This window comes from Anoplopoma fimbria, chromosome 1 (genome assembly GCF_027596085.1).
Source record: "Anoplopoma fimbria isolate UVic2021 breed Golden Eagle Sablefish chromosome 1, Afim_UVic_2022, whole genome shotgun sequence".
Classification (NCBI taxonomy): Eukaryota; Metazoa; Chordata; class Actinopteri; order Perciformes; family Anoplopomatidae; genus Anoplopoma; species Anoplopoma fimbria.
Window position 1 is genome coordinate 10,802,375 of NC_072449.1, and position 22,623 is coordinate 10,824,997.

At 40.7% G+C, this 22,623-nt stretch overlaps 1 protein-coding gene across 1 annotated transcript in view; it reads right to left on the reverse strand.

Annotated features, from left to right (window-relative positions):
* Positions 1-8,113: 8,113 nt before the first annotated feature.
* Positions 8,114-22,623, reverse strand: part of LOC129105584 (arf-GAP with Rho-GAP domain, ANK repeat and PH domain-containing protein 1-like) — a 45,844-nt gene continuing 31,334 nt past the window's right edge. Inside the window, 20 exon segments of the mRNA XM_054616726.1 lie at positions 8,114-9,572; positions 10,532-10,569; positions 12,124-12,282; positions 12,603-12,666; positions 14,793-14,852; positions 15,400-15,482; positions 15,588-15,727; positions 15,812-15,925; positions 16,697-16,814; positions 17,393-17,470; positions 17,631-17,714; positions 18,329-18,476; positions 18,566-18,671; positions 19,490-19,702; positions 19,941-20,104; positions 20,382-20,427; positions 20,671-20,863; positions 21,567-21,670; positions 21,970-22,104; positions 22,347-22,481. Coding sequence (XP_054472701.1) covers positions 10,549-10,569; positions 12,124-12,282; positions 12,603-12,666; positions 14,793-14,852; positions 15,400-15,482; positions 15,588-15,727; positions 15,812-15,925; positions 16,697-16,814; positions 17,393-17,470; positions 17,631-17,714; positions 18,329-18,476; positions 18,566-18,671; positions 19,490-19,702; positions 19,941-20,104; positions 20,382-20,427; positions 20,671-20,863; positions 21,567-21,670; positions 21,970-22,104; positions 22,347-22,481 — 2,165 coding nt within the window. The 3' untranslated portion in view covers positions 8,114-9,572; positions 10,532-10,548.

The window sequence follows — 22,623 nt, forward strand, 5'->3', positions numbered from 1 at the left end:
TGTGCCTGCTGCTGGTGAGAAATGGGCAGACTGAAAGATAAAGTCAAAGAAAGACGCAGACGGAGGGAATAGGAATAGTGTGGGGGGAAAACGGAGAGATCAGAACCGATAGGTAGAGGGGAAGACGGAGGCAGATATGAGATGAGCATAGGGAGAAAAAAGACAGAAAAGGCATTTATATTTTATACTGTTAGCCATCAGTCATCTAGATCTGCTTGTAATTGAGTAAAACAGAAAAATGAGCCTACATGAATAGTTTAAAATTTAATACAAGTATTTTCTTTCTTGCAGATATGATGAGAAGATTGATAGCTGGAGCCAACAGATAGTTAGCTTAGCTTAGCACAAAGACTGGAAACATGGGGAAACAGGTAGCAAAATCCAACTACCAACCCTGGTCAAAAAATAATCTTACACAACTCCTTGTAATACCCCAAATTACCATTATAACACTTTTTTTCGTGCAGATTTAAATCAAAACAAAAAAACTGCTATATTGTTATTGATCACAGAGCTTTAGAGATGCTGGCATTAACGTTAGACTGAGCCGTGCTAGCTGTTACCCCGTTTCCAGCCTTTGTGCCAAACTAAGCTAACCAGCTGCTGGCTGTAGCTTCAAATTTATTGTACAAGCACGAGAGTGGTCCCATATAACTCTCAGCAGGAAAGTAAAAAAGAATTCTTCCAGAATGTCAAGCTCTCGCTTTAAATGTTTAATAATGCAAGATGTAACAGTCAAAACAGGAGTAAGATGAAAAAAGTCAGGTACTCAGATGCTGAACATTCATGTATCATTAATAAGAGACAGGATATCTTCAGTTTGTCAGCATGATGGTTTGGTTTTGTTGCGTGTTTTTTGTGGCATGTACTGTCACTTAGAGGTGACCAATGAAGAAGCAGAAAGAAGGCAAAATAAAAATAACCTGCACACGGAACCAGTGAGGTCATATTTGGCCCCTGTACCCCTCCTCTTGAACCGGACTGGGACAGGACAGGTCATAGTCTGATTGACTGTTCAAAAATGAAGAGGAGGAGAGCTGTTGCCATGGGAACAAAGAGTGCGGCCCTTTTCCCTTTTTTTTTCCCACTTCGAGGACCAGTAATTGGTGATAAACTTGAAGGGAGGGGCTGAGGGTAATCAGAGGCAGCGAAGCACTGCAGACCATCGAAGCCTCTTAGGATCACACAAGTTCACTGCAAGTCCTTTTTCATTTACAGACTGCAGGAGGAGCTTTGGGGTTAACAAGGACCACACACACACACACACACACACACACACACACACACACACACACACACACACACACACACACACACACACACACACACACACACACACACACACACACACACACACACACACACACACACACTTATTAATATATTAATACAAATAAGAAAACACTAACTACTACTACTGCCCCACATGTTCTCCTCTCCCTCATCTCATCCTCTTGCTCATCTCTCCTTTCCCAGTCTGTCCTGATCTCATCTGGGATTGCTCTGGCTCTGCTCTCTGAACGCAGCTGATGCACTGAAGGTTATTACCATTATTATTATTATTGTAATGCCCACTGAAGCAGTGGTATTTATGTTCATGGTCCTCATATGGTGATCAGCACTTAGACCTCCCTATGTGCTCACATTTTCCGGTGTCTGGCTTGTGGCTGCTCCTCATCTTAAATGTAATGTAATTATGAAAAATTGCCATTAGTAGGCTAAAATATGAGTCTGATTAATTTATCAATTAGCCTACACAGTATAATTTATTATCACTATGCAAAGTCTCTGCCCCACCTTGCTGTTTGGATTTTTCGTAGCACACACACACACACACACACACACACACACACACCTTGGAGCCACATACAAACAACTGAGGGTGTAGAGCGTGATGAGAAGAACATCATTTTGGTGTCAGAACGAGGAAACAAAACAGCTACATAATACATATGACTGCAGGCCTTTTAGCTCTGTGTTTGTCATGTTCCTTCAAGATTTTGTTGCCTCAGAAGCTGTATGTACCAATTTATCTTGAAGGTCAGAGAGCAGGCAGTCAGTGTGTGGGTGTGTGTTTACTGCATGCAGGGCTTGAATTTTGCTGCTCAAAATCCAGAAAATGATTGCCTTTTCTGAGATTGAAAAAACTCCTGCAAGACATTGACATCAGAAACTGTTTGTCTGCTTTCGACAAAACAAATCACTACATGGTCCATTTATAGCTGTTGTGGAGCTTTTGATCACATCATTTGTCATGAAATTGTACATGTTCGAATTTCTATTCCTCTGAGCATAATAGAATCAAGGTCAAGTTGGGGGGTCCTACAACATGTATTGAATATACTGTTCCTGATTCAAACCTATACAGGAACATTGTGTTGCATGTTTTCCTGTCCGTATCTCTCTACTGTGATCCATCCCAAAATGCTCAGGCTATGATGAAAGTGTGATGAAAAGCTTTCAAGGCATGCACAGAGGCAACAGGTTATGATAATAATGATAATAACTTCATTTATATAGTCCCTTAATACAAGTGCTTTGACAGACAAAGCAGAAAAAACAAGGAAAGAACACAACATAAAGCTCAACAATGAGGCCCAACAAAGCAAGACAAACTGAGGTAAAAGTTAAACCCTGAAAAAAAGTACAATATTTAAGATGGTAAAACCAATCGATAAGATAAAATTTACTTAGAAATAAAATAAATAGAATAGTCAAATATTTTAGGAAAACTAATAATAAGATAAAGCATTAAAGCGAAGACATCACATCACAAGCCAGTCTGTAAAAAATGATTTTAAGTAGTGATTTTAGGGAGGTCACTGATTCTGCAAGCCTAATCTCCTCAGGCAGGTCGCTCCAAAGCCGAGGGGGGCTTAAGGGCAAAACCACGGTCACCTTTAGTTTTCAGCCTCGACTTTGGAACAGCCAGGAGGGCCCCACCTGAGGATTTAAGGCTGCGAGCTGGCTCATAAGGGGTCAACATTTCTGCCATATATTTTGGGGCCAGACCCATACGTGCTTTAAAACAGACCAGCAAAATCTTAAAATCAGTTCTTAAACTAACAGGGAGCCAATGAAGAGAGGCCAGGATTGGTGTGATGTGATGTCGTCTGTTAAAACCAGTGAGAAGCCGAGCTGCTGCGTTCTGAACTGGTTGGAGGCGAGAGAGTGACTTGTGAGAGATGCCAGAGAGGAGAGAGTTACAATAATCAAGTCTTGAAAAGATAAATGCATGAATGATTTTTATCCAGCTCAGGGTGAGAGAGTATCGGTTTGATTTTGGAGATGGTTCTGATTTGAAGGAAACAGGACCGGAGAACTTTTGTGATGTGTGGTTTGACTTTATGTTTCTTTAGTTTAGTTATAGTGTCTGTTTCTGCAACATTGCTGCAATTTTTATGTTTGACATTTTGACCTACAGTGTTTCCAGTGTTCTTGCAGCTCATCTGCTGGTATTTAAGCCAGTATTTGGAGGACATATGAATAAACCATAAGTTTGTTTGGTGATGGTCTGTTGCGGCCATTTCAATTTCTTTATGTTGACATAAAATATGAGTCTAAATAAACTGTACTTTGATAGGTAAACATGGTAAATAAATCAAATCAATATTCTGTATCTGGCTGCTAAACAGAAGGAGATCATGTGATGATCTGATGCATTATTGAATTACCATCTTATGTAAACATCATTTGTCTGATTTCTGCATCAGCATTCTGCTCACTACCAACAGAGTCTCTTGGGAAGAACTCCCTTCCCTCTCATCTCTGAAGCTGCTGTTATCTCTCCTCCATCTTGTTAAGGCATTCTCATGAAGGGGATATTAAAGTGGCTCCTGACCTTTGAATTTAAATCTCAAAAGCCTTTTAATTAAGGTAAAAATGATGTTCACCTCAATTTCATTTATAGGTAATGTAAGCCACAATTAAGACAACAGAAAATGAGCACAGAGAAGTATTATACAGTAGTCAGGTAATACAAATACTATACCATCTAACTTTTAACACATTTTGCTGCTTTTATAGGAGATTTTACCTTTTATTGAACTAAAGGGTGACATTTTATTTTTCCTACATGAGCCTCCAAAATAAGTTCAGAGCGGCTCTGATTTCTTTGATCCCTCAGGTCTCATTATCTTAATCTAAATGACAAGTTATTCGAGGATCCGGTGCATGACAAAGAACAAAAGGCTCTGCAGAAGGTTGACGTGCTTCCCCTCTCACCTTTACACCTCTTGTCAATCTCCATGACAGCTGCTTCAACCAACGTGTGCTGCTCAGCTTCAGCACTGATGTAACAGAGACCGGAAAGAAAAGGCTCATGCTGCTTTAGAGACGTGTGAACCTCGTGATGCAGGTTGATACAGCCTACTGATCTGAAGTTTGACATTTAATAAAACACAGCATCACCTCTGACAGTTTTGCGTTTTTATAATCAAAATGCTGCCAGGATCAACACCTTTGATGCAGCCGGTGCTTGCTTGGCGGGTTTCCTTGACAACGCAGACGAAGATTTCTGGGCCTGAAATTATTTTGTTTAGGTTCAAAAAAGGGGAAAACGTGTAATGAATATGAACTGAACAATCGTTTATAACCTGCAGAATTTGTCTGAAGCTCATCAGTGGTGGATTAGAAAGTTTTACAGGGGGGGGCAGTCGGTTCTGGCAGGGTGAAAAAACACAGGAGGCAAAGTAATTATCCAAATCTGGACTGATGCCTCATTCAGCTGAACACTGCAGGTGGATGTAGAAGGTGCAATGAAGGACACGAGGTATGACTATAAATATGATTTGTAGGTTAACATTTTTGGGTGTCTACTAGATGATGTTTACATGCTTTAAAAACATTAAAGCAAAGGGCAAAACATTTCATTTTTCTCATACTGTGTCTGATTAAATTCAGTTCACTCTCTCTGAACGCTGCGTTTTAGCTTCTGTTTCTTTAAGCCCCTGTCCTGAAAAACCCAGTCTGCTCTGATTGGCTTTCTAGAGAAGTATAGAGCACCTTTGCAAAGGTACATTTCAAGCCATGGGTGGAGATAATCCGATGAGTGGTGATATATTCTTAAGAGCCTGAATGTGACAAAGTTAGGGCTAAATGTGAATGGCTTGTTAAATCACGTTTTCTGATCCAGGCAGCTGAAAAAAAAACAGACTGTGTTGCCTATTATCACAGTTTGTGAGTTGTCTGAACACCAGATACCCAAATGTATGCACACAAACACTGAAAAAGTGACCTTGTTGGTGCAATTGACAATGAATATAAATGCTTATCCGACACAAAATACAGAATATCATCAACAGAACCATTTCTCCCTGCTCATTCCCCTTTAAAGCTGTGTAACAGGATTTGGCGAAGAACAGGAAGTCCATTTACTCTGCCCCTCAGCCCATTACAACTGCTAATGGTTGGCATGAGATGAATCGACCAAGTCAAGTCAAACGTTCATTGTATCAGACAAACATTGCTCTCTAATTATATAAACACAAGTGGCCGAACCCCTAACATTTTACCCTTTGCTTACAGTTTAGTGAGAATGGATTAAGGGAAGAAAAAACTCTAACAGTACATATGTTGGTGCTGTATTTGCTGCTGTTATGTCCAGTTAGAAGCAAATACTTGTAGTCAGTATAGAGAGTGGAATTTACAAAATAAAAACATCTTTGCAATGTATTAAAATGCAAACCGAACAGCAATAATTAGTAGTTACATAACTTTTTAATGTTGTTCAGTTTTTGTTGATAGTCCTGCTGCATTAGTTGTGTGTTGACTCATCTTTTGTGAAGGTACTTGAGGTGTATTGTATCTTTGAGCAGAGAATGACGGTAGTCTGTCATAACGCACTAGAAACCCACACCTGCTTTTCATTGCTGAACCGATTCAGCCTGAACTTCACATTAAAGAGGCCTCCACGTCTGCTGATGCAGCACAGCATGCAGTGGAGGCCAAGTGAAGTGCCTTTCACTCACGCTGTTCTTGTTTCCGTGTGCTCCAGGTGGAAATGAGGGGAACTGGCTCCCACAGGTGGACGTCCAGATTCCTGTGGCTGCCATTGTCCCTCCCGTTGTTTGTCTGTTTCAGGCTTCCTGTGGCACACAATGAAAATATCCGCTTTATTTTTGGGAGCTGGCAGGTGGGCTGTCGTGGGGCTGGCATTTCCCGGCAGTTGGCGCCACCTGCCACCTTACAGGTCTACCCCCGAGGCTCATCTGCTCAGTTTGAACATTATCTCCGTCTTCCATTCATGGCCCATTTTTGAACCGCACTCATCTGTCGTCATCCCTCTGCTTTACGCAACTGCTACTATGACCTATGTAGTAAAGGCCATTTTGGTGTGTGTGTGTGTGTGGTTATATATCCTCCTGTGTGTTCTTCACCCCATGGGTCCCGTGTGTGTGTGTGTGTGTGTGTGTGTGAACGGTATAGTAAAGGTTTCCAGTGTGTGATTACCTTGCGGGGTTCGACGGCGTGTGTGTCTTGGGGTACATAGTGACCCTGATGTGTCAGCTCTGCTTAGAGGAATGAACAGAGAGCTGGTGGACCACCGTGACACACACACACACACACACACACACACACACACACACACACACACACACACACACACACACACACACACACACACACACACACACACACACACACACACACACACACACACACACACACACACACACACACACACACACACACACACCTCAGGGCTCTCCCTATGATCACTGTACCACACCCACACACTCTCTTGACATTTTTCCTCGAAGCACATCTATAGGGTTCCATTTTACGGATGTAGCATGACATTGTTGTGAATCCTGCTGGCCTTGACAAAGTTCCTGCCCCTATATACATGTGTGTGTATAATCTATGTAAATGTAGTGTGCTGTGTGTACGTGTTTGTAGCCCAGCTTGTTTTCACAGTATCCCTGTGGGGCAGATTAGAACTGGACTGTGCGTGTGTTTGTACATTCATTTCATAAAAAGCACAGAAGAAAAACAAGTAGATTACCATGAGGGCAGAGCAGAGCCAGAGGGCATCAACCTTTTGCAAGATTGGAATGAACTATGTGGCTATGCATTATAATGATATGCATGTTCAGACACAACATGCATAGACAACTTTCAGAAATGAAAACTCAGTAATATGAGGAGTAACAAAATAAGAAAATAGGCAGACAGAGAGAATATACATTCATGCTTAAGCTTATAAATAAGTATTCACCATTCCGTTGGACTTTTATACTTTACTGTTTTATGACACTGAATCACTGATGTATAAAAGGAGGTTTGGGCTAGCATCAATGTGAAAAATATCTCTACAAATGTCTCCAAATACAACAGAAAATAAGTGACAAAGTATTCCCCCACCATCGTTCAGCCAAGTGTTTTTAGAAGTCACATAAGTCAAAATCCTTTGAGTGTCAGAGGAGTTAAAACTTACTTGGTTAGATACACCTGTACCTGTATAAAAAAAATGGAAAGAAAATTACACAATGGGAAATCTGCCTTGAACAGCGAACTGTGTAAACAGGAAAAAAACTTGTAAATGTCTCCCATAAGGTATACAAGTGAAACAACGAGTAAGATTGTACTGTCCGATGAGATCTAGATAGCTAGTTACGTTTAGTTTAGTTAATGCTATGATTGTAAGCTTAATATATCAAACATCACTATTTCCAAAATGAAGCACTTGGTAAATACTAATCTAAATAATTATTTTGTGATTATTATTTTAACCCATTATTCTGAATATCCACATCAAATGGTGCATCCCCTGTGATTCAATATTGAAAACAATTAAAACATGAATAAAGCACATGTAGGGGATGAATACCTTTTATAGAGTGTAAACTATTATTAGTCATTATCACGACTACACAGAGCAGTCTTCCCTCCTGTTGAGGTCTGTTCTGGAAGGCAGCTAATAACACACACACTCGTGCACAGTATGCATATACACATTTTTACAAAAACTCTGCTTAAAATGGTGTTCAAAACTGTTGAACACAGGCAGCTAAGGCAACTGTTGGCAGGTTAATACAGTTAAAACAAGATGTTTCATGGCTCTACTTTTTACAAAATATATTCAAGTTTGGACCAAAGTAGAAGAACGATAGAAGATTATAATGCACTTTAATTCGTTTTTGTGCTTCCAGGTCTTTCAATTGAACTCCTGCACCCTGTTTTGATTAACAAACTATAATAAACATACAGATACAAAGATTGTGCACAACAAACATAAAAGACAGGTTTATTTCAATGGGACTAATCCATAATCTAAAAACTTCATAAATACTGCTGGTTAATGACACGACTGCCCATGTCATGTATGTATATTTACTGTATATCTGTCATCACAGGGGGTAGAAAAGGAGCTGTAGAGCGGAGGCAGCGCTGAGGACGGCAGGGGACACGAACCGATCAGGCCAGGGCTCCGCACATTGTGAATCAATGAATATGGTTTGAGATGTGACCTACTTAGGATGCGTTATTCAGAGAAGGGATGCTTGATTTTACAATAGTAAATCAAGAGTTTCTTTGAATTTACACACATCCTAACAGTGTTTGGCAAAGGTCATTTTGCAATCAATTGTGACTCTCTTATTTTAATCTAAAGAAATGAAATGCTTTTTTCAGCAAATACCTCTCATTTCTTACTACACAATGTCATAGAAGATTAAACTTGCATACTCACAAACACACAAAGACATATTCACGTCTACTGTATGCACACTGGTGCACATATGCAGACGGGAAGCACAAATATGCAACCCTGACCAAGGTTTTGTACAGAACAGGCAAATAGGAGCAACAGAAAAGGATCCACCTGTCATTTCTCAGCTCTACCTCTCAATCCTTGACTTGGTCCCTGGAGAACAAACCATGGACAGAATCGGGTCACCGTTTTCTATGACATCAGCCTTGCTTACAATAGCAATTATTCAATTTTGAACTGAAGGATTATCCTGACAATTCTTTGAGCAAAAGTAAGGATTAAAAGCAGAAAACATCACAAAATTATAAATCAGATTTAGCTATTACTGCAAGTCAATAAACTTTATTCTTATATATATAAAAAAAAAAAAAAAAAAGGCTAAGCATTCAATGCTAGTGCTTAAAATAACTAAACTAAGTCTTTTCTGAAATACATAAAAGAAATGAAGGTTTCTCTCAGCACGTCTTTCATGCTTCCGTCCCATAATGCAATGCAGTGTTTGAGTCACGTGCCACTGACCAATGGAAACAGTTGAGCATTGGGCGAAGAATTGATGCACATTCATCCTCGTCGTTATTGTCACTCCTTGATTTGTTTTAATGCCACAGCTCCCAGCTGCTTCCACTGTACATCAAGTCAAGGCGAAGTCATTGTTGCAGGGAGGCCAGTGTAGGTTATATTTTACATGTGATCCTGTTTGTCCGTTTACATTTTAGTCCAGTTTATATTCAAAGGAGCAGGCGGCAGTCTAAGGCCATAATCCATATAAAGTACGAGTGTCCATCATTCTGGCCCTTACAATTGCAGGATGATGATGTCACTGGAATGTTCAGAGATCATCTGATGCCGATTGTCCGCCCTTTAAGGAACAGAAATACAGAGAGTTAGGCTTTCAAATCAGTGCTCTCACGTCCTACACGTTTTATTCATTTGTATAGGAGTTTAATCTATTACAGCAAACTGAAACTGAAACACAGTGTTCACCTCTACATTTAAACCCAGTTACACACTGTTCCTTTGTAAAGTCAACCTTATAATCCGTGTCCAGACTACACATGTCTCTGATGCTGCTGACAAGATGTGGACTCAAGAAGCAGTGCTCATGAGGGCAACAATATTATTTCTTTATAAATATTGTGGCGTTGTTTCTACCGACGGTTACATAGGGCATACATGTGTATGTGTATATATTTCAAAGAAAAAGAGCTTGAGCAAAAACTAATAATAAATGTATATACTACTACTACTAATAATAATAATAATCATGATAATAAATCAAGTTGGCACCTCCGGTCACAATTCATTATTGTGTCAGTTAAATCTATAAGCAACACACAAAGATAGTCAACCTACAAAGATATACGAAACAGAGACAAGCAGCACACACTCACATTTTAGAAGCTGTAATTAGCTGATTTCTGCTCAATAAATTGACGATAAATTATTTATTAAAAATTCATAATATTCTGTTGCTCCACTAATTTACTTATCGTTTCAGCACTATATACTGCTCACAGAGGCATTGTTGATGAGCCATAGCAGTACTTTCATTACTATACAATAACCAGGAGTTCATCATGTGTTCATCAAGTGTAAACAGCTGTGTTATACTAGAGATGAATTTAATCATAAAGAGAAAATAGTTCTAACAAAGTAAGTTCCCATCTATTGTAATTTACTCAAAATCACAAGCATTGGTTTTATCAAGGAAGATTCTCATGTTTACGTCAACCAATGAGCTTGATGGAGCTCACACAGAATATAGAAAACACTTCTGACATGTGAATTAAAATTCATTAAGGTTGTAAATTGTCTTACCTTTGTTGCAGCGACCATTACCGAACATCCCTAAAGAGCTGAAAGATAATAATAAGCAGACGGGTTATGACAGGGAGGGAGATGGACGGATGGAGAAACCGAGAGGTGTAGAAATAGAGGGAGGTTAAGACAGTGATAGGGAGAAAGAGATTAAGAGGCAACCAGGTGGTGATGGTGTGTTTAGAAAGAAAGAGAAGTGTGAAGAAGGCTCGTCTGAGTGAGAGAGAAAAGGAAGATGAATGGATTGAATTCAAAAGACACAACAAACATCATCAGATTCACCTTGAGAGTCAAAAACAGGAGCAGTCAACCATCCTCACACACACACACACACACTTTTACTTCACGTTGAAAATCGGGCGTATCAATATGGAGTAAATCTCTCTCCTCCACCGCGATATACACAAACATCTTGCATAAACCCAGCTTCTGCTGCTGCCCCATCACCAAAGCAATCACACCTCCTCTCACGCTCCAAATCTTTTTTGCATCCAGTCGATATACTGAAAAGACAGGGATCAATAGAAAAATATCTGGAAGGCAACAACAACCCTTGAATTGTGCTTTTGCCACTGGAAGCAACGGCAGACTGTGTAGAATTCTTATGTGCTGCTACAGTCTGCGGCAAACTAATGAGAGGCATTTGACGGCTATAGAAACAGCACAAGGCGACAACTGCATCATCATATTGTGGACATTTGGTCCCATACCACCAAGACTGAGTGCACAGCGAATTGTTTCAGATGGCTGCACTCAATTTTTCTCGGAAAATAAGCAAACAGATGGAGAGGGTGATACTGATGTCGTTGAACAGGTCTGGAATAATGTCAGTGTGCTTGGAATGTAGTCCAACAAACTTACAGTGATGATGTTTGTCAAACTCTTGCCTGAGCTGATATACCAGTGGCAGTGCTGTGAAACACAATGTTGGCCAGTGGCAATATTTCGCCTGCGGGCATGAGTTCACTTTAAATGTTTTATTCTTAGTTTCTGTTGTTTGCAAAGCTTTGGCAGAGCTTCTAGTTGTAATTCTTGTTTGGTTGGTTCTCAATCCAAACCCACAATATGAAGATGCTGCCGTCTACTCCCCTTCACCTCATCTGGATTCTTAAAACAATTCTAGACCCAGACATAGCCTGGTAATTTATTCAGTTGTCCTGGAATCCAGGCTAATGAAAACACTTCAAGGAAGCGCCCTTTAGTCTATTTTTGGTCAGAACAGCCAGTTTAAGAACCCAGATCCTGTCATGATGATTAAATCACAGATGAATCATTGAACAGAGATTATTGATTCTGCACAGATGTAACCCCCAACTCCTGTCCTCCTTTTTGGCGAAAGCGAATAACAAAAAGATAAGACAAATATTTTAAACTGCGTAGAATTCTAAGGAGACTTAGACTTAACTTAATGTAAAATATATGTTACAAAACCAGCACTCGGCCAGTGATAATTTGTTCACCTCTTCGGTGAGGATCAGGGTTGAGGGTATGGACCACCTGTTCAGCATGAACGTCTCTGATAAACCAGTAGCTTTAGTTTGAGCTTCCTGGTCCGACCTAGATTAGTCCCAGTGATTGGTAGGTTCACTCACAGCAAGCGGGTCTTGGCTGAAAGCTGCAACGCTGTTCCGCATCTCATTCTCACTGCCACGCAGCGGTATCAGTGACACATTACCATGACGCGCATCCGGCAACACACGGCTCACTCGTGTCTGCTTGAGTCCGTCCTGAGGCCACACGTTGCCATCGTACTTTAGTGAGGAGCCGACACGAACACAGGGAGAGACGAAGAGAGGGAGCAAATGGAGAACGGACATTACTACAATAGTATCAGCAGGTTAAGGGAAATATGCATGTAACAAGAGCATCTTATGCGCTTTTTATATTGTCCTGTTGAAGTTTACACCAACTTTGCAGTGAAATCACTAATGCTAAGAAACACTGTCTGTTTTTGAAAGGCCTTAAAGATACATGGCCAGTGGGAACAAACTGCAGGAAATCAAGAATTTTGAATTATTGCAAAATGGCAGACATGGCAGATGTATGTGTGTGTGTGTGTATGAGATCGCACCTGAATACTTAGGAAAGTGGCATACCACTCCCTCATTTCTGACTGGGCGTCACAGCAGAGATACCTGAAAATAAATAGAGGAGTGTTAAAGTAAGGGAGGTGGTGTGTGTGTGTGTGTGTGTGTGTGTGTGTGTGTGTGTGTGTGTGTGTGTGTGTGTGTGTGTGTGTGTGTGTGTGTGTGTGTGAATACTGAGTGTATGCGTTTGTGGTCTGGAAGGGCAGAAGGCAGAAAGACATTCACAGAGGGAAATTTGTAGAGAGAACCAGAAGAAAGAGCGAGATATTAACAGAAATTGACATAACCGCTCTTATGGCGCCCGGTGGTAACGCCACAAGCGTAAACACTGAGTGTGACTCCTAATTTAAAACTCCCAACAAAGAAAAAACACTGATTAGGACCTTCAGCGTTCGGTGTGCCTGCCTGTGTCAGTGGAAAGTGCATTTGTGTCTCTGTAATGTCTGTGTGTGTGCGTGCATATCTTATGACACTCAGTTTGCCGTCACATAGCTCTCCGAGTCATCAGCGATGCTGTGGTGCTGAATAAATATGCTTTATTTATACAATGATTATTGTTAAGAGCAGATTTAGACTACAACAATTATTCAAGGGCCCTCCACTGAGACACAACAAAACACTGATACAGACTTGAGAACTAAATAGGATACAGTAAAGTGTGCATAGCAGACATCAATTTAGCTTCAGTCAAGAGCTTAGGCACACATGCTAACACACCTCACACACAGTATTCGGCAATGTTCTACAATACATTTACTTTCTAAGCAATTAACTGGGCCGCTTATTTTGAACATTATCAACTGCAGGAGAAAAAAAATTCTGCTCAATTATCATCTTGGGTTTTCATAAAGGCACAGAATGAAATTTACATAATATTCTGAAAATGTAAGAAGCTTAAGTGCAGTGACTGCAAGAATATGCTGATAAAAGTAACAAGTGTAAGAGAGTTTTGAGGGGATGAAGCAATAACAGGATAAAACTAAGCGACATTAAATGCAGGTGGTTAAGTAATATTGGGAGAGAGAGCCACATGGGCACCTCCTCATCCATTCATGTTTCCATAATTTGACTTTCTGCCTTATCTCTTCTCACTAAGTTTTCATTTACCTGAGGTCATGCAGAATTTCTGACTTAGTACACAGTTTCTCCACTTCAGTGTGAAACATTGCCTCTCTACTTTCCACTTTCTCCCCCTGACTTCTTTATATTTCTTCCACATCTCCTCCCTCTCTCAGTTTCTTCCTCTCAGGTGTTTGTTTTTTGCTGTGAGCAACATGGCGATGGAGCGTAACCAGGAGATGATTCTGCCTACAGCGTGACGAGAACAGCAGCCCCATTACAACAGTGCTGATGTCTACTGCTGTTGACAGAGTAGAGGCCCACTGTAACACGAAAGCACGGACACACACAGAGCAAGCTACACATTCAACTGATGTCCACACACACACACACACACACACACACACACACACACACACACACACACACACACACACACACACACACACACACACACACACACACACACACACACACACACACACACACACACACACACACAGAGAGGGATGTACATAATATATGAACAGATTAGGATAGAGGCATGGTTACAGGTGTACGAGTGTGTTTCCCTCCTGGGTGGAACCGACCTTTCACACTCCTCCTACTCCAAACACTCATGCAGGGATCTGACCCGTTTTATCTGCCTGCAGCCAAACTGCTAGCTTTTTCTTACATTGGTTTTGTTGACATGCACATCAAAAGTGTAATCATACTGCCACCAAGGGCAAAATGAAAGAGAATGCTAAACACAAGGACAGCAGAAGTGTCAAAATGACTGAATAGGTTTGCACTGAAGGCTGCATTCTACTCCAAAAAGATTAAAAGCTGCAGTAGTGTGTTGTATTATAATATTACGCTTTAAGTAGCAAGGCAGGAAAGATTTCTTTAAATGGAAAAAACACTCATAATTTGCCATTTTTTTGTCATACTGAGTGACACTATAGTGTTAAAAAGATAAATACAAGTAGAAAGCTTGGAATAAACCCTGTGTGCTGGTTGAAACTGAAAACATGAGCAGGACTGGCCTGAGCTATGAGTGCTGTTGGCTGACAGCTGTGTATTTTATATAAAAGGACAAAATGTAGTACATACAGAACTGGACATCTACTCACCACTGCTGTCTCTCTTGCTTCTCTTGTTTCTTACTCTCATACACGACTGTCAGTCCCCAACTAGAGACACAGAGGCAGAAAGATTCAATTAGTTCAAAAGCAGTACAACTATATTGTCCTAGCACTTGTGATTTTTGAGCTCAGTCTGCCCCCTAGTGGTCATTCTGTTTACCAGTCACCATGAGCTATTTTATTCTTTATCTTTACATTTACCTATTTGTATTATTCAACGGATGCTTGATTTAGGTATATAAATAATATGGGTAGTTTGTCTTCATACCCAGTGGTTTTATACAGGAAAGAGATTGATAAACAAAGTCTACAACCAAAAATAAATTATCTTTTGAATTTGTCAACAACAAATAGTACTGAAAAAGTAAAAAATATTGCAAAATAAACAGAAATTGTTGTACAAAAAAGCCCTCTTTTCTGCCAATAAGTATAAACCTTAATCAGGCTTATACCTTCCAGCAAAAAGTGTGCATTCTTAATATTAAGACATTAAGATGAGCACAATTTAGTCGCTCCGGGGAAAAAGACAGCTTTGCCACTGGGTAGTCGTGAAGAGGATAGATAGCGGCATCAGTTCCACGCTGCATGTACTCACCATGTAGGAGGACGGACTTTCTTTTTAATACCCATGTAGACCTTCAGGTTTTTCACTGGCCAATCACGTTCTGTACGGTTACTCTGACAGACAGAGAGAGACAGAGACATAGTGAAGAGACTGTGAAGGAATGGGAAAACAGAAAACGAGAAACTCACATTTGTTCTGAGTAAATCTGTCAATCTTACTCTGACTTCCTTGTACATTCTGAGAGAGTTGGAATTGAGGATGAAATATCGGTCGTGGAAACTTCCAGCGGAGCGTCCCAAGATGCTTCTCTCCTCTCTGTATTTCATCATCCCGTGTTTGGATGCATCCACTTTACTGGCTGGAGGGCAGATTATTAAGAATAAAGTGACTTGGATGACTAACAATGCAGTGAATTAAAGAGGCTGTTGGCTTGTGTGTTTACCCAGGTAGACCATCATCGCCTCCATAGCGATGTGTTTCTTGATGAGCAGATGGGAGTCGGTGCCAAAGGAGTGAAGGATGGGTAAGACTCGCTCCTGATAGTGCAGTGGACGTTCTGAGGGAAGTAGAGCAACACACAACAGAGGGTCATATAAAATAATTTTAAGAATCTTCAAATCATTTTCACCAAACAGGCTGAGCTCTTGATGATTGACAGAGCAAATAAATTTTAGAAGCTGTGTTTCTATTTCAGTGAATAATGAAATGCTGATTTGGCAGACTGTAATGTCGCTTTTCAAAGTTTGTGCTTTGTCTCCTACATACCAAACCCAAAAATAGCTTTTGTGATTGTAATAGAAAAGTGACGTCTGTATTAAACAAGTGACAGATAAAATCCCCTCCAGCGCGTCACTCGTACTCTTTCTAACACCTTTCTTTTTTCCTGTAACATTCTTCCTTCACGTCCTGTAATCAGCAGATTCGATTTCTGGTCAGTGATGGGAAATCTGCGAAATCAGTTGTGAGTTACTGCCATTTGTAAAGCCACCTCCAGGCTTCCGGTAGGGGAATCAGATGTCCCACATACCAGGCTCAAAACAAACAACTGCACACGGTCGCATTGTTGAGAAGGACTTCTTGCCTCTGGAGTTTGGTGTCACTCTGAGTAGGTCAAGCTGCGGGTTGAGTGGAGGGCACTTTACAAGCTTTGCGTCATTGCTTTTGGTTCGCTGCTGTTCTTTTTTTCCTTTTTTTTTTACATGCAAACTCATGTTGCCCTTCTAACCAAAAGAGCCTATCTGTACATCAGCCCAAAAATAATCTGCATCAACATCAAAAAAGTTTTTGACAAATGTGCCATCTCCCTCTGTCTTCCAGTCCGTCTCACCCATTTCCTCCTTGTCGCTGACCTCCCAGCAGTTCCAGTAGTCTTTGTCTTTAACCCTGATGTTACGCCGGTCCAGGACCTCACAGGTCAGCTCTGCTGCCGTCATAGAACCAGGGATCTGAGGGAGAAAGTAAAGCAGTTACTCCAGAGTCTTACTCTCTTAAGCAAAGGGCAAAATTGTGTCTTTGTACCAATGTACCAATTGGAGGCGCGTGGGCGTTGTTTATTATTATTATCATAACGCATCCTAAACTGTATAAGTGCATGTGATGTTCTGTGTTCAAATACTCAGGCACATGCCCAAGAATTGGAGAGATGCCACCAAAATTCAGGTTAAATAAACTTGTTCTGGCGCTCAAAACACAGAATATCATCCCTGTAGTCTTAACTGGTATCAATGGACCAATAGTATTTCTTAACCCACAGATTTAATAATCCAATTAATATAATAACTAAAAAACACTTTGTGGACTTTGAAGACAAGATTATATTGGTAAAGTAAGAGTGCTCAGAACCAGTCGTAAAATGTTCTCTTACCTCAGAGCAAAAGTAATAAAACCTTAGTGAATCCCAGATATCAATGGGTAGTAACAAAATTAGAACAAATTATGGATACGAACAAAAAATATGAGGAAATTTGGTCTCATATCGCTTTCTGCATGAGGAAATTGTGTCATTTGGTGAAGTCCTGGTCACCTTGACATGTTGCTCTGCTGTGTCCTTCTTTTCCTCCAGGTACACTGTGCAGATGAAGTGCCCTCCAGGTTCAGTACTCTGAAGTGTCCGAAAACACACACACACACACACACACACACACACACACACACACGCACACACACACACACAGAAAAAGTCAGACAGCATTAGGATAACATATATCAGAATGCATACAAGCAGCACCAGAGAGTGTTTTGTGTGAGTGTGTGTGACTCACAGGAAACTTTGTATTGAGTTTCTCTCGCACTTGGATGATAACAGTGATCTCTTCCAGCTGCTTCTTAAGCTGCTGTTCATCCACCTGCAAACAAGTATGAAAACAATCATTCGCTGAAACAAACGATGAATCAACTGTAAACTGACATAATACTTTAATTACAGCATCATGCCAATCTTTAGATCTCTGGCAGAAATCCTCACCAACATTTCAACCCTCTGTATTTTCTCATTCTAGTCTTTCTGTAGATGGGTGGTTGTCTTTCCAGAGAAGTACATTTTGATAATGGCTGCAGGGATTTTTATTCTAAACTCATGAGAGACATTTCCATCACTTCATATTCCCTTACTCCCTCCCGAACTTCTTTCTAGTTTTCTCATCCACTTCTCTAATAAATTGAAACAAACAAATTGTTGTAAGAACAAAATCTTATCAACACAAAGTAATCCAATGATGATAATAAAAATAATAAAATAGGAGAGACTAGATTCTGCTCTTGAAGGTTTTCTGCTTTATTTGAGCTTAATCTTGCAACAAACATAAAATGGCCTTCTCTTTGAGATCTCAACCTTTTCAAGCTATGCACTCTTTGTTGAGTTTTCTGATGTCATCACTTGAGATAAATGAATAAGCTTAGAGAACAAATTAGTTTTACCCTCCTGTCATCCATCTGTCTAACAGTGAGCAGTGAGACTGACCTCAAAGATGACTGTGTAGTGCTGTATGAGGTCCTCTACGGCACGGCCTGCAGTGAAGTCCTTCCCATCGCTCTGGAACAGTGTGGGACCGAATACTATGGCCAGATTATGGAGGTTCATCTGGTTCAGCTCAGAAAAACGCTGCACGCTAATAAACATGCAGGGAAAATATACATGGGTATATGCACAAAGACATGCGAAGGGTTACAAGATAATTTAAATGTGTGCGTTTCTCACCAATAGAGGTGGTTGATAAGGGCTTGTAGTGTAGCCTTGTTGACACAAGGCAGTCTCTTCAACAGCAGCTGGTACTGGGCGATTTTCTTGCCTTCATCCTGAATAGCTGCAGTCAGAGACAGAGAGAGAGGGAAAGGAAAAGAGAACATTATGTATACAAAGGTAATATAAAGAGAAGCAGGATCACAGGATGTGTCAGGAAGTGATGGGAGAAAGATGGAGGGCACAGGATGAAAGTGTAAGAGAGCAAAAGGAGAGAAAGAGAGAGTAGTGGAGCTACATTTTTTGACAAATGCTGCTAGAGAGGAAGAAAGTGACAAGCTACTGATAAAGAGTACCTGTAGTGCTCTGACACAAAAAACATATTTGTTTGTGAACTGACATGCAAACAAGTTCAGGTGTTTGTATGAAGCTCTGTATGAAAACAGAAGGTGTCAGAAAGGGGACACCTGAGACATAGCTGCAGCAGCTCCAGCAAATCTGATCTGGCAACTATCATTCTGCTTCCACTTTGATTCCTGTGTAGTTTATAAAGTAAACAGTCCAAAGGTCGAAGTTCTCCAAACTTCCTGGAAGTGAAACTCAGCACATTTTCAGATATCAGCCACTGACACATCTCTTGCTACACAAATACAATGTTAATTCCTTTGGGACGGGTTTTTAAGCAGAAAATAGTCCCTAAACTGTTCAGGGTGAAGTCTGGGTATTATCCTGAAAAAACAGGACATTTCCCATTCCCATTACAAGTCTTACATCTGTAAACCTCATGTAAAAAATATAAAATCCACCTGGATATCCATGGGTTTTATGAGAAAAAAAATTGAAAAAGTAGAGACATTTGTTTGGGATTTAGGTGAACTGATCCATCTTCAAATCCCAGCGTGACTAGACTGCAGGGCACAACAACAGTCTTGTGAATCTTACCAGCAGCACTGAGCCAGGTGCTGCCATCCTCTGATGTGAACAGTCCCTCCCCCAACTCCCTGAAGAAGCGTTTGAGCGTGTTGGAGACGTCGTCCACTTGGTGCTCTCCTTCTCTCAGACGGACACTGCGAGCATCACGATTAAATTTCTCGCACAGTGCTGCCACACGGGAGTTCACCCCACTCTTACGATATATCCCCTCAGAGGTCAAGCCTAGAGAAACAAAACAAAATAAGCATATACAAGATATTGTTGCAAACCCATGTCTAAACCTTGTTCATCCAACTTTCAGATTTTAACTTAAACAGAAAAGATCATATGGTCCATTACAGATTCAGAAATGTCAACTGAACTCTTACAAATTTGAAAGAATGTGTGTGATGGAGGAAATACTGTGACCCTGTAAATGCATTTGTTTCCCTGTCCCTGTAGATCTCTGTCTGTCTCTCACCGCACTGCGTGATGTAGCCGATGCAGCTGTGTACTATGACAGGTATGTCTGTCTCTGTCAGCTGCTGCTGGCTCAGAGTGTCTCCTCCACTGCCCGCTGCCGCCTGGATGGCAGCACACCAGCCGGAAAAATCCAACTTCCTCTCTCCCTCTATGTACAGAGTTCTGAATAAAGAGAGAGTGGGACAGAAGGGAGAAGAGAAGGGCAGTAAAAAGAGAAATTGACATTCAACAAGTGAAGAAGAAACAGTTAAAATGCAAGGGAGTAAGGAGGGGGAGGGGGACATTTAGAAAAGACCAAAAATGATTCAGAGTAAAATGTTAATTAAAAAAAAAGATACACATTACTATACTGTTGACTGTACACTGTTTAAAGTGACTTTACATTGTGTGAAAGGTTCGGAAGTCATTGTATCACCATTCTAACAATCTCCCCGCTTACCTGCCTCTCTCCACCAGAACCAGCACCTCATTGTCTTGTTGAATCGCTGTAAAACACAAATACATAGTAATCTTATCATTCCAGATAGCCATACTTTTAACCCGAGTAAACTTTGCAGTATGTCTGTCCTTCAAACTTCTATATTTTATCCTCTGATATGTTTATTTATAGTTTATTTTCAAATGAATGCTCTGTCAATCATCACACTGAGCACCCTGTCACTGTGTTTGTACAGATTACATCACACATGCAGTAAGAAATACAGTTTGTGTATATGCGTCTTACTCACAGAGTTCATTCAGTTTGCGGAGGTGGATCTCCTCTCCCTTGCTTCCATCCAGGTAGGTGTGAAGTGTGGAGCCCACCAGAGCAAACCAGCCAACCTTAGATGTATTAAGGTTCAGGCCGTCTTTACATTTCAGCCGCCCAATCCGCTCGAAAGCGAACTTCAGTAGCGGCTCTGCAGTGGCCGGGATAAAGCTCTACAAATGAAAGGGGGGACATTATGGCTTTTTAATACATCGCACATTAATCTTTGTTTCCTCTCTCTTTTGATGATGATTTAACTAATTCAGTTTGTGCATTACTGAACCCCTCTGCGAAAAACAATACTAATTTAATTGTTAGAAAGGTTAATGCTACTGTACAGTATTTTAATGATTGCAGGGGGATTGCTGTCTTTGTGGCTAGACTTGGAGGAGCCATGGATGTGCAGATAGACAGTCTACTATCCTGGCATTTATGTTTCTTGTGATGCTCAGTAAAACAGAAACAGCCAAAGGATCTAATTTGTCATGATCTTTATTGTTTCAACTTTTAGATGCAGCATCACTTTGACCATAACTCTGACAGATTCAATTGTTTTTTCACTGCAGGTTTTTTTTTGTGTACCATCAATTTGCAGTTTCTGCAGAGCAGAAGTTAACTGTTGTTGCACAACATCATGCTGCTGACAATGACATCAGCTTTAAAGAGTGCTGTTCTGAAGGAAAATAAGTTGCACAGGAAAGAAGTCAGCATTAGCTGGCCCTGTCCTGACCATTAGGCACCATTTCAAATCTCATCTTAGCTTGAACTGCACACCTTCCACTTATCAGAGCTCTCCATGTTTTCCCTCTGTTGACCCTTACAGAGGGAAAACATGAGGTGAAAGTAAAAGGATTTGAGTTTGTATTTGGTGATTACCTTGGCAATAGACTTGACCCATTCCTTGTGGCCGTCTGGGTCATCAGTGCCAAACAGATAGAGACGCTCCGACTCTGAGTAGAGTTCGAAGGTGTGGTCATACCTGAGTGTTAGTAAGAGAGGTTAGGAGGGAGTGAGACAGAGAGTGAAATAAAAAAAATAGGAGGAAAAGAGACAGAAGAAGCATATTCTGAATCAAAATGGTATGATTATGTTCTAGTCATGCATTGTGAATACATTTCACTTGGAGTGTTAAATACAGACAGTAAAATGAATCAGGAACGATCAGTTTGTGTGTGTGTGTGTGTGTGTGTGTGTGTGTGTGTGTGTGTGTGTGTGTGTGTGTGTGTGTGTGTGTGTGTGTGTGTGTGTGTGTGTGTTTGTGTGTGTTGTGTTTTTTTTGCGTGTCTCTCAGGCGCGTCGACAGCCAAGCAGACTATCTCTGAAGCCTTCAAAGAACCGTTAGGGTTTGAGTTCTTGTCACTCTCATAGTAGCTGAAGGTGCCATCATTCACAGTGCACCAGCGACGACTGAACTCTACATGGAGGGACAAATAAAGATTGACAAAGGATAATATTAAGAATTATAGTAATATAAATGGCTTCTGTAGACACCGTAGTATGTTTACTGCTTTTTATAACTAATTGTAAAGACAACTACTACATGCCTTTGTTTAGAAAGAGGCTTTACAAATACACAGTGTATTGAGTATTAGTGTTCTTTGATACTGTGGAGAGGAGTGCAAGTAAGTGTTAGTGTTGCGTGGTGTACGTGAATACCTTCTCTAGCCTTGCTGTCTGTGATAGCCCGAGCCATGGATGCAGTCTTGAACAGGAAGCCATTGTGAGACACACAAGGTGGTGCTGAGTAATGTATCGCCTCCATGCCTTCAGCCACCTCTGACCGTGGTAGCTCTGCAGCAGAACGAACAAACAAAAGAAAAATAATCTTCTTGTGAGACGATCTGATATAGGAGAAGTGCTTCTGGTAAAGATAAGTGGAAAACAAATCCGAAACACTTCTGGGTAAAGTTTGGACAGAATGTGTGTTTGGTTA